This window comes from Myotis myotis, unplaced genomic scaffold (assembly GCF_014108235.1).
Source record: "Myotis myotis isolate mMyoMyo1 unplaced genomic scaffold, mMyoMyo1.p scaffold_m19_p_5, whole genome shotgun sequence".
Lineage (NCBI taxonomy): Eukaryota > Metazoa > Chordata > Mammalia > Chiroptera > Vespertilionidae > Myotis > Myotis myotis.
Window position 1 is genome coordinate 107,989,436 of NW_023416357.1, and position 12,602 is coordinate 108,002,037.

Sequence of the window (12,602 nt, forward strand, 5' to 3'; positions counted from 1 at the left end):
TTAGTTCACTTCTCTGAGTCCGAATTTTTTTTATCTGTAAATAGTAATAATAATGGCATTTACAGCATAGGGAATTTTCAAGGGATTGATTTTATAGGAAATAACACCTATAAACAATTAGTGTAATGCCTGATACATTATAAGCACTCAAATATTAACTGTAATTGTTATCTTTGTGTCAAGTATTGCATTTGTTAGGTGTGTGTGTGTCGGGGTGGGGGGCAGATAATATTGAGAATATCCCTATCCCTGTACAGTGGTGGAGGCAGATATGATATTGTATTTCCTGATATGAATAAAATACAGTGTGATAAGTGATGGTAGTCCAGTGAGGACCAAAGAGCCTCTCCTAAATGTCAGTGCTTTTAGAAGTGAAGCTGCAGAGCTTTTCTGGTGTGGCCATGTTCTTTCTCCGTCTTGGCTTCCCATTTGAATTGTTAAAAAAAAAAAGAATCACACTTGATAAAAGATGAGCGGTGATCAGATCCCACCATAGACCTGGATCTGCTGCCAGGACATGGTTTTTATTTTTAAAAATTTCCCAGATAATTCTAATGTGTAACCAAGAGTCAGGAGACAAAGCTTTAGGTATTTTCTCCTTTGCTTTCTCTTTGGGATTTTCCAAATATGGTACCCTACAGCACCATAGGGTAATTCCTTTCTTTACTCTTGACTTTTGAAAGTTATGTAACAGCAGCCATATAGAGTTTTAGAATTTATGAAATGCTTTATGATTAGAGTGCCACAATAATCTTTTTAGAAAAATATTACCATCACCATTTTGCAGAAAAGATAACCAGGGCTCAGAGAAATGCTAAGTAAAAAGTGGAAAGAAGACTTGAACTCAGGTGTTCAGGACCCAGTCTTTGTGTTTCTATTGTATTTCTAGTGGAAACTTCCAACCACTGTCACATACTTGGGGGTCTTCTCTTGTTGCTCTGTTTTGTGCCTGTACAGCTTTATGATCTGTTGGGAAGTCTTTGCTCCTTGATCATCTCACTGAACCACTTGTTGTAGTTTCTTTTTTATATTTCATCCTTTTATCCCGGCTCTAATGCTCTTGACCATACTCCCACCCTTAGTTATAATTTCTTGAAATGGAGTAATCCTTTGTCAACCCTTTTAGACAAGATATATGCCTTTTCCTGGTCTATATTCCAAGCAGTGAATTTCTGTCACCAGGTCTTTGTGGTGCATGCAAGTTTGTTTAATGTCCAAAGTTAGTTTTACAACAGTGCACATTGCTCTTGCTTTCCACATCTGTTTAGTTCCTGAATTTGGTTCATGAGAACTTGGCTACAGGGATATCTCGATTTGAGTTACCCTGTGGTAGGCCTTTGTGTCTATAAAGGTCAAGGAACTCCGTACCAGAAATAACTCATTTTTTTTTCTCTTTTTTTTTAATAAAACATCCAACATTTTGTGACTGTCTTTTAAAAAAAATTAGATATCTTCTTATTGATTTTAGAGAGGGGGAGGGAGAAAGAGAGGAAGAGAAGCATCAATCGGCTGCCCTCCTGCACACCCCCTACTGGAGACCAAGCCGCAACCTGGGCACATGCCCTGACCAGGAATCAAACCAGTGATCTCCTGGTGCATGGGACTACATTAAACCAACTGAGCCACACTGGCCGGGCTCCCTGTGGTTTCTTGACTCCCACTACTTTTCTTTCTCCTATAACAGTGGTCGGCAAACTGCGGCTCGTGAGCCACATGCGGCTCTTTGGCCCCTTGAGTGTGGCTCTTCCACAAAATACCACGTGCGGGCGCGCACGTACAGTGCGATTGAAACTTTGTGGCCCATGCGCAGAAGTCGGTATTTTGTGGAAGAGCCACACTCAAGGGGCCAAAGAGCCGCATGTCGCTCGCCAGCCGCAGCTTGCCGACCACTGTCCTATAACATACTAAGGGTGGTTATTAGATTATCTTATAATTTGCTTTGCCTGGGGCTAAAGGAAAGCCCCTTGGGTATCTGCAGCAGGACGATGTCACCATTGTGAAGGGGCAGAAAGAGGAGCCTGTGTTGTGTATGTTCAGTGAGGTCTTCTGTAAACTTCCCTTCAGTTTGTGATGTAGTGATGGAGGGCGAGGTTGACCCAGAGCAGTTTTGCCCCAGTTGCAGAGGGTGGTGGAAGTCCCCATGGCCTGTTTAACCGCGCCCAACAACAATCCTGCTGAGCGGCTTGAGCACAGCGCCTGGGACACAGTGATTGGTGGGAAAATGCTGGGTGAGTTGAGGTGATAGTGGCAGGACGCATAAATCAAGTTGAATGCAAGCCTGATAAAGAACTTAATATTGTCTCCACCCTGAAATCTGATGACACTGTCCATAAGTATTTGCTCTGACACATAATGAAGCACTGAGTTTCAGCTCATCTGTTTCTTGGGATGCAGATGCTGAGGACTTCCCTGCTCCCTCACTGGAAGTAGATGAGAGGGTCCCAAGCAGAAGCTGGCCATGCTTCTGGCAACTTGTGTACCCCGCCGTGTGCCATGATCCTTGTTTCTACCCTTGCTGTACCCAAGACTTCCTCTTGGCAGTTGTCCTCCGCTTCCTCCACAAACAAACAATACAAATCAAACTTCCCACCTTCCTGTCTGTAACTTCTCTGAACCATTACATAGTCTTACCTCCGTTTCTGTCTCTCCCACCTCCTTTTTAAGGCAGTTTACCTATTCTGAAACCCTTCTTCTCCCCTTACTGAAGAATCGTCTTTCGTGTCTTAGCCAGGCGGCTCGGTTGGTGGGTTGTCCCACACACCAAAAGGTGGCATGTTTGATTCCTGGTCGGGGCACATCCCTGGATTGCAGGTTTGGATCCCTGGTCAGAGCGTGTGCAGGAAGCAACTGATTGATGTTTCTCACATTGAAGTTTCTCTCCTATTCTCTCTCTCTAAAACCAATAAAAAAAAAAAGAAAGAAAAAGAAAAAGAAAAAGCATCGCTTTTCTTCAGGTGTCTGCTTTCTGTTAGCATCTACCCTCACCATATAAGTGCCTCTGCTGTGTCAGTCAGGCCCCCCTGTAGGTAGTCACAGCATCTTTTCTCCTGCCTTTTATAACGAGGCTTCTTGGAGTGGTCTTTCACCCTCTCTGTCTGCTTCACTGAAATTGCACAGGCAGTCAACCTCTTGATTTGCTATTCCAAAGGCCCTGTCTCAGTGCCTGTCTTGACTTTTCTGCAGAAGTTTACATTGTTGCTTCCATCCCCTGGAGGTTTCTCCTCCCTCTGCCTGTGTTCTGCCACTCTCTTATCTTCTTGGCTTCTTTTCTGTGACTTGTACCTTCTATGCTGGCATTCTTCAAGATTCTGCCCTGGCTGGGTTATTGCCTGTATGCTCTCGGGATAGGTGTATGCTTCTCTGATTTAACTTCCAGCTCAGGTAGGTGTCTTTCCTGAGCACCACACTTAACCTCACTTGGGATCCTGCCGAAGCGCTGCAGTCTTCTGCTGTTCCTGACGTCATTGTCCACCTAAGTCAGACACTAAAAACGTGGTGTCTCCCGAAATCTAGTGCCACCAGTCACCTGTTTCTCTTCCATCCTGAGTCAGTGGCTAGTGCTGATGTTTTTCCTTTACTAGGAAATCTTCTCATTCTTTGGTAGCTCACCCTCTTCCATTGTCCATACCAATGGCTCTGGTTTTGATTCTCCTAAAGGAGAACATAAGGCCACAAACCAAGTCATTTCAAAATTAAGGAAGATATCAAGTGTAGAAACTGCTACAGGGAGATTGAGTAGGTGAGGGCTGAGAAAGAAGAAATTGGATTTGGTGATTGGGTGGCACCTGGCCTCAGGGGGAGGTTCCCCCCACACTGAGTGAACTCCGGGTGCGTATAGCCATCTCCTTTGTGTACTGCTTTCCGAGATGGCATCCAGGGGGCATCCTTGTTGGTCTTCAGGGTCCTTCCTTTCCCTTGCTCACTTCATTCAGTAGTAAGTTTTGCCCGTGACACCTCAATATACTCTCATTTTTGTCCTTTTGAGTTTTTCCTCCCTAAATTGGAATCTTTGTAAGTCATCTTTATGTTTCATTGATATCTACTAGTAATTGACCATCAAGTTGTGATGCTTCTTTTTCATAATCAAATTAAAAATCTATCCCTTTAAAATCTCTGTTATCATTATCTTTATTGGAAAAATACAATGGACAGCTTTTATTTCTTTGGCTTACTTTATCATTCTTCAACTTTGAATACTATTGGCCACTTTGTGCATGACTCTCTTCTCTTGACTCTTGGGTCTCCAGTCTCCTGATTTTTTTTGCCACATCTTTGCTGACTTTTTTGGTCTCCTTTGAGGGCTTCTAAATATAGCTGTCCTCTGGGTGCCATGTCATGAGTATGTCTGAGTGATCAGATGTACTCATGGTTTTAACTACCACTGATCTGTTGATTTCCAAGTCTTGTCCTTAGCACAGACTTCCATGGAGCCCAGATCTGTATTTTTCACTTGTTCACCAGATACTTCTACTGGGAGGTTCCATAGAACTGCAAGTGCAGTGGATTCGAAAGGGAACTCATCACCCTCTTTCCCAGACTTCTTCCTTTTTTATTTTGTCTTGAGGAAAGTACCACCAGTTGAGCATCATCCAGATAAGACACCTGGGTGACACTAATGCCTCCTTCCTCACTTTCCACATCCATTAGCTCACAAATTCTGTTGATCTACTGCGTCAATTTCGAAATCTCTCAGACTTGGCCTCACATTTCTGCCCTCACTGCTTTAGCTTACCAGTGGTTCTCAACCTTCCTAATGCCGTGACCCTTTAATACAGTTCCTCATGTTGTGGTGACCCCCAATTTCATTGTTACAAATTGAACGTAATTAAAGCATAGTGTTTAATCACAAAAACAATATGTAATTATATATGTGTTTTCCGGTGGCCTTAGGCGACCCCTGTGAAAGGGTCGTTCGACCCCCAAAGGGGTCATGACCCACAGGTTGAGAACCGCTGGCTTAGACCCTCAGTATCTCATGCCTCCTCATTTCATTTGTCTCCGAACTGCTCTTGCTTTGTGTAGTTGTCTCCCTACTTTACAAGTCCAATATTCATTGTTAAAATTTGAGTGCTTAATTACTCATTTACATGTGAAATGTTTTGCATGTGTCCTCACTGAACCATCACACTAAATCATTATTGTCCTTTTCACTTTGGAGGGGAGTTAGCCCAGACCTCACACAAAATAAGAGGCGGGACAGAGATTTGAACCGAGGCTACATGCTCCAGAGCCCATGATCTCACTCATTCAGTTCAGCTGCAGCCTTTCCCTGGCTATCCTCTCCCATATTCAAGTCTTTGAAAGCAAGTCACTATCATAGCCCATTCTCAAGGTCCAACTCCTAGAGGGGCATTAGTGACATAAATTATTTGGAATTCTAAGATCCGTCTCTGCCTCCCATGTATTTACTCAATGTTTATGTGATGTAGACTTGTTTATTTTATACTTCGGTTACTTAGGTAACCAATTCTCTTTTTTTTACTAAAGTGTAATTGACATAACATTTTGGTGGTTTCAGGTGTACAAAGTAACAATATGGTAATTGTAAAACTTCTTGTTTTTAAGATGTTCAAGTTATCACCTGTTTTTTGCTATTAAAAGGTCTGATGAGTGAATATCCTCTTAGATGTCGTGACTATTTTGATGGTTTCCTTTAGCTATATTCCTAAAAGTGGGATTCCTGGGTAGGCACATTGAAGTCTTTGATGCATGTTCCTGGGGTGGGTTTTACATTGAGTACCTGTCTTTCTGTTGTTTTTAGCACCTGTTTTTACATTGGTCTTTCTGGGAAGTCCTCTACAACCCTTGAGAGCTTGCATCCATCCCTCTTTGGGATTATGAGCAGTTTATCATAGAGCCAGGACTCACGCTCTTCGTGCTGGTTTATGTACCTTTCTAGAGTATTGTGTCAAAGAATGCACTGCAGTACCGGGGGAACTCCCAGCACGATGCCCAGGAGTTTCTGTTGTGGCTTTTGGACCGAGTTCATGAAGACCTCAATCATGCTGTGAAGCAGAGCGGCCAGCCTCCTGTGAAGGTGAGGGTGCCCCGCCCAGCAGCCAGGGAGTGGAAGCCCAGGGTCCATTCTCCCAAACCTCTCAGGAGCCCTTGCAGTTTGCACTTACTTACTGTAGTGACATTGTGTAAGCGCTAGGTGAGTATAAAATCCATGGATACTTAGAGGGTTTCTCCACATTGACTACTGTGTTGGGAGTGTGAGATGCCAGAGGCACTGTCCCAGGAGCTTACAGTCTAATGAGAGGGGACACATTTGCCTCTTAGACTAAAATTAGGTGGTTCCTTCTCACTAAACTGTTATTAAAGCAAACACCTGCCTTCTAGTCCAGTGAGACCCATAGCCTGTAGGTCACTGGAATGGACACAGTCAAACAGGAAATGTGTGATGTCTGTTGTTAGGATTGGACTCACGTGTAGGAACTGAACTGCCAGAATATTCATACTGAGAAAGAGTGATTTATCCTGTTTTCATGCATGTAGCCTTACTATGACGGGTAACGTTATGACTTTTATAATGGAAGTAATTAAGATAAAGAGTTGCCTTTCTCTTGCAGCTTTTAAAGTTTTTGATAATTCTGCTCAGTACCTCAAAATTTAAGTTTCTTGTTTTGGTAAGCTGTTAAATTATTTTAATTCAAGGTCCTTTCATGCCTGAACACTGTTCTGTCATAGGACTCTATGCTTGTAGCTGACTCTCTCCCCCACCAGATGGAGATGAAGTCAGAGTCAGGCTCTGTGTCTTATTTTTGTACCCTACAGCCCTCTACAGTGCTCTCTACTCAGTGACTGTTAGTGGAGAGACATGGAAAGGTTAGTGAAATATGAAGGAGAGTGATTAAGCACCAAAATCAGCAGCTAGTATGTGCTAGAGAACTTAGTGGTTGGGATTAATTTCCTGGAAGAGGTTAGAGCAGGACATCGAGAGTTGGAGGGAGATTGGAGTGTCCTAGGGAGGAACTGCCTGGATGGGGTGGAGAGACGGAGATGTGTGGGAGAGCCTGTGAAGAGATGAGTTCTTGTGACCCATGGCCCGGCTGCTATGTTCTGGTTCCTTTAGCAGATACCTTTCACTGGAACATCTGGACCTGATGCATAGCTTGTATAAGAAGTCAGGGACATTTATGACACTTTCAGAGTCATCTTCAGTCAATAATTGGTACTTTCAGCCTGTGAAATTGTACTTTCTTGTTTTAAGCCACCATCAGAGTCTGATATGATGCCTGAGGGACCATCTTTTCCAGTCTGTAGCACTTTTGTACAAGAACTTTTTCAAGCCCAATACAGGTATGAGCAAATTAAATTTCCTTTATGTTGCCTGCTTCTGTGGTTGTAGGTGATCTTAATGTGGGTGTCTTACATTTTGTTTTTTGAAGATCCTCCCTGACATGTCCTCATTGTCAGAAGCAGAGCAACACTTTTGACCCTTTCCTCTGCATTTCTTTGCCAATCCCTCTGCCCTACACAAGGTAAGAACAGATTTAATAAAATTAAGGTGGCACATTCCTCTGTGTTCCTTTTCCTTTGTAGGCTCCCAGTAGGTCTTCTTATTTAGACAAGTAATGGGATTAATGATACGTTACATACAAGCATTATTAAAACCTTACAGAAATTTATGAATGCCTTTCTGAGTTTGCAGGGTGCATGGGACAGGTGTGTCTGTCCACTTGGTCATCCATCCACAGCGTGGGGAAAGGGAAAGGTTGTTTAATGCCTTCTAGATTCTTTAGGGCCCTCACATTGCACTTTTAGTTAATTGCTTTATTTGAACTGTTTCTCAAAATTTCCAGGAGTTACACCGTTTTAAGGGAAACACAAAGCACAGAACCAAGTATTGATATGTTATACTGTTGTTTTTTGAAGCTTACCTTTTCCAGAGACCTCTTAATTATTGTTTGAGAGTTTTACTTAGGCCCAAATGAGTTTTTCTATTGACTTCTAAATAAAGGTGTGGGTTAGCTTCAGTTTTACATTGATTTCCAATCAGGTTTGTCTTGCTTCTATATTTTAGTTGAAATAAGCAACTAATAAGAAGATCTGACTTTGATCTGTACAGGCCTCTCTATGTCACCGTAGTGTACCAAGGAAAGTGTTCTCACTGCATGCGGATTGGCGTGGCTGTGCCTCTGTCGGGGACTGTCGCCAGACTTCGGGAAGCAGTGTCTCTGGAAACAAAGATCCCCACTGACCAGGTAGTCTGCCTGCTCACACTGACTGCACAGGGAGCCCCGAAGGGGTGGCTTTCTGTTCTGGAATTTTTTAACAGTTCTCTGCCAAGTATAGTTAGATAGAAGTGTCAAACCAGTTGTTTCTGTGGTGAACAAAAGGGGAATTAAGACCCAGAGGAGAAAAATGTACAATAAAACCTTTTCATGTTTCTTTAATTGTGTATACATTTTTAAAAGGAAAGGCTGTGACTTTATGTATAATTACTTAACCCTCTTGAATCATCCGGATGGAGGCTTAGTGGGAAGAACATCCCTGTGGTATTTGAAAGCCAAAGAGGCTTAGAGAGCCTGAGCAGTGGCTCTTGATAACCCCTTGCCATCACGTGATTAGAATGGGCGTCTGGCTAGTTCCTGCACATAGATGCTCAGTTCTGTTTGTTCTCTGGTTAGAGCTGGACCAGTCTCTTACCTTGTTTAGATAAGAAAAAGGAAGTTGTGCATCCCTTTCATTTTTGGGTAAATTTTTTGTATTTTAATTGGTCCAAAATATGTTTGGCCTGTTTGTGGCGTGACATATTTTTGCACACATTCTTTATTCAGTTCACTGTTATGATTTTATTTGGAAAAACATTCCCTAATGGGGTTTACTAAGGAAAGATGAGTCAGTGACTGAGTAGCTGCTCCCTAGATCACTTCTGGAAGCTGCCATACTCGCATAGGAAAGCTGTTACGTACTTGGGCTGCAGACAGCCTCATTTCGGAAGTCATCACAGTAAAACATAGTAGTGCTGCCCTAAGAAGCAAATATCACACATTTTCGTAGACCGGTACTGGCACGTTCATAAAGTGTTCACATTTTTCCTTATACTTAAGAGCACATTGATTTGCTTTTTTCCTTCAGGATAAGGGGAAAGGCAGAGAGGAGGGAGGCGTAGGTGTGTGTCCAGGCAAATCTTTTGTTTCTTTACAACTCCCAGTCCTGTCTGGTTCTTTTTGCATGTGGTTTGAATGAGTGATAGAATTACAAGTTTTTTTTGACCTCATTGTTCTTGCCGGAGAAAGTGACTTATGATTACATGTTCGCCTGCAGAAAAACAATGTGGTCATTAAAATCATATACAGAACATAGGTCAGGAGTATTTTCCTTGGACTGTTTGTGGACTTAGCCACCACCCCCCTTCACCTCATAGACTCATTATGTTTGTGTTCGTAAAGGAAACTGAAGGGGTCCAGTCCAAACCCTTCATTGGAAGGAGGCTCAGAAAAACCATGTGACTTGTTCAAGGTCACAGGGCTGGTTGGTGACAGGCCGGGACTGGAACCTCCTCATGCCCCATCCAGTGCTTTTCCACTAGACAGTGCTGCTGAGCATGTAACAGAGCCCTGAATGTCGCCATTGTTTACCATCTTTTGTTTTTCTGTGTTACTGTGCAATACTCAGCCATTTCAGAAACAAAACTTATCTCATATAAAGTATCTGAGAACTAGGGGTTACTAACTTTAACATTATGCTATAAATTCATTCCTGTTTTTTCCTGTGCATATACTACATTTATCGTTTTATAAAAATGAACTCATTGTTCTTTACCTTCTTATTTACTTAGGAGATTTTTTCATGTTAATGCAGTTATTTATAGCTCATTCTTTGTAATAGCCTTCTAATTCCAGTAGGGCTATAACAGTGGTCGGCAAACTCATTAGACAACAGAGCCAAATATCAACAGTCCAACGATTGAAATTTCTTTTGAGAGCCAAATTTTTAAAACTTAAACTATATAGGTAGGTACATTCAACTTTAAACTCAACTTTAAATTCATGGTTTTCATCTTCCATTTTTCTTTGCTGCTTCTTTGTAGCCATGTCAAACAGGACACCTAAAAAAATGTTTCATTTTATAATAATAAAGCCACCAACACAAAAGAATTACAATTCTTAAATTGATGACAAAAATACCTGTAGGATTTGGAACTGGTTGGAAAAATACAAGTAACTTTATGCTTCGAGTAGGTACTTTTGTTACCCGCGTGCGATTTGCGGACGCGACTAGCACTAACCACTGCACAATGAGACTGCTGACTGACTGGCTCACTCAACCCGTGCATGAATCGCATGTGCCTCCCCCGCACTGCGTATCCTGCGGCCCACCTGCGCCGCGTCTCCCGTCATCCGACCGACCGACACCCCCCACTTCTTCTAACGCCACTTCTTCAAATAGACTCGCCCAGGCCGAAACCCGACTTCTGTGCATGGGCCTCGAAGTTTCAATCGCACTGTACGTGCGCGCCCGCGCGTGCAAGAGCCACACTCAAGGGGCCAAAGAGCCGCATGTGGCTCGTGAGCCGCGGTTTGCCGACCACTGGGCTATAATATATTTAACTAGTTCCTCTTGTTGGACATTTGAGTTGATTTAAATTTTTCCCTAATACAAATATTGATGGTTATTTGACATTTTTTAAACCTGGAAAGAAGAAAATTTAATGATGTAGGAGTCAGTCTTGGAGCCAGATGTGGACTCTGTCATTGTCAGAGATTGAATACTTGTATAACCTCAGGCAGGTGACTGCCTTCTCTAGTTTCTTCCCCTGTGAAATGGGTAACTCTCATCTCCTGGGTCTCTTCTCCACCAGAACTCAGAGGAACTCTGGATTTAGTGCCATCACATTCTGAAAGCAAAGTACATTGCTCTTCAGTGACAGGGGATCCTGTGCTTCCAAGATTCTCTTATTAAAGGCAAATAATGTGGGCCCTGTGATGTGTCAGAGGCCTCACCGGTTAGGTCCTGATGGTCTGGGGAAGTTCATGGGGAATTAGGAGATCCATTCATATTGACTTCCTGCTTATTCTGTTGTTTGCTTTTTCCCCGTTTTTAGATTGTGTTAACAGAAATGTACTATGATGGGTTCCATCGTTCCTTTTGTGACACAGATGACCTGGAAACAGTCCATGAAAGCGACTGCATTTTTGCCTTTGAGACTCCAGAAATATTCAGGCCTGAAGGAATTCTCAGTCAGAGAGGTAAATGAGCATATGTTTCCATAATGCCACATAATAGCTGTGTGGGTCAACCACTGTCTGCCTTTTCAGATGTCTATGACATGATAGTATCATTTTTAAAATTATGGTAAAATACACATAACACATTTTTTTAAATTTATACTAATAAAAGAGAAACATGCAAATTAACCACCACTCTGTCACTCCGCCACTCCACTATACCCACCAATCAGAGTGACTATGCAAATTAGCCCAACAAAGTTGGTGGTTAATTTGCATATGCAGGCGCGGAGTGAAGACTGAAGACGACTGAAGATGGCAGTGGCCACAGAGCTGGAGTGAGCAGGAGGCTTGAGTTACACCCGGCAACAGAGGAAGCCAAGCTTCCAGCCCGCCCTGGGCTCCGCTGGAGGAGCTGGGGGGAAAAAAGGAGGGGCTGGGAGCAGCCTGAGCAGAGAAGCCAAGCCTTGCTGGTGTGGCTGGACCAAAGGCCTGGGTCCTGGGTGCTGGAGGAAAACCAGTGCCGGCAGCCAGGGGGAGGAAGGCCTATTGCATGAATCTTTGTGCAATGGGCCACTAATCTATGTATAAAGGGTTAATATGCAAATTATCCCCTTGGGAGTTCAGCCGGGAGACCGGGCGTTTGATCGCTTGCTATGATGTGCGCTGACGACCAGGGGCCAGCTCGGAATGAAGGAAGGCCCTGGCTGGCAGCCAGAAGGTCCCAATTGGTCCTGATCGCTGGCCAGGCCTAGGGACCCTACCCGTGCACGAATTTCGTGCACTGGGCCTCTAGTAATATTACAAATTTTATGGTAACATATTTTCCTAGAAGAGGACAGTTCTTACTGCTTTAGGCAAGGATATTACCTTAATTCCTAACATTTCTGAGACTACTTTCTCCCTTAAGTGGCCACTTTGGCATCTTATTACAGCAGTCAAGTTATTTATTTATGTATTACTGTAAATTTTTTTTTGTATTATGCTCACCAAATCTGATGCTCAATTTCTAAATTCTAATACCTTTAATGTAGAAACCTTCTCTTGATACTTACTTTTAAGAAATCTGACACAAACATGTCGCATGCTTTAAACTTTACCTGTTGTTTGCTGATAATTTATTTCCCCATCTTCTGTCTCAATAGCTTCCCCTTTGTTTCCCCAATAACCCCTTTCCCCCTTTTCCCTCCCCACCCCCAGTCCTAAAGCAAGCACTTTCTGTCTCTATACATTTCCCTTATCTAGACATGAATGGAAGCATATAGCATGTCACCTTTTATGACAGACTTCTTTCCCTTAGCATTATGTGTCAAGGCTCATCCATGTTGCTATGTGTATCAGTCCTTCATTACTTTTTATGGCTGAATATTATTCCATTATATGTATAGACCACATTTTGTTTGCCTGTTTATCTGTCACTAGACA

At 42.9% G+C, this 12,602-nt stretch overlaps 1 protein-coding gene across 1 annotated transcript in view; it reads left to right on the top strand.

Moving 5' to 3' along the window:
• The window catches only part of USP31 (ubiquitin specific peptidase 31), a 90,956-nt gene that overhangs the window by 29,042 nt on the left and 49,312 nt on the right, over positions 1–12,602 (top strand). The window contains 5 exon segments of the mRNA XM_036308158.1: positions 5,900–6,037; positions 7,214–7,302; positions 7,392–7,484; positions 8,072–8,207; positions 11,054–11,198. Coding sequence (XP_036164051.1) covers positions 5,900–6,037; positions 7,214–7,302; positions 7,392–7,484; positions 8,072–8,207; positions 11,054–11,198 — 601 coding nt within the window.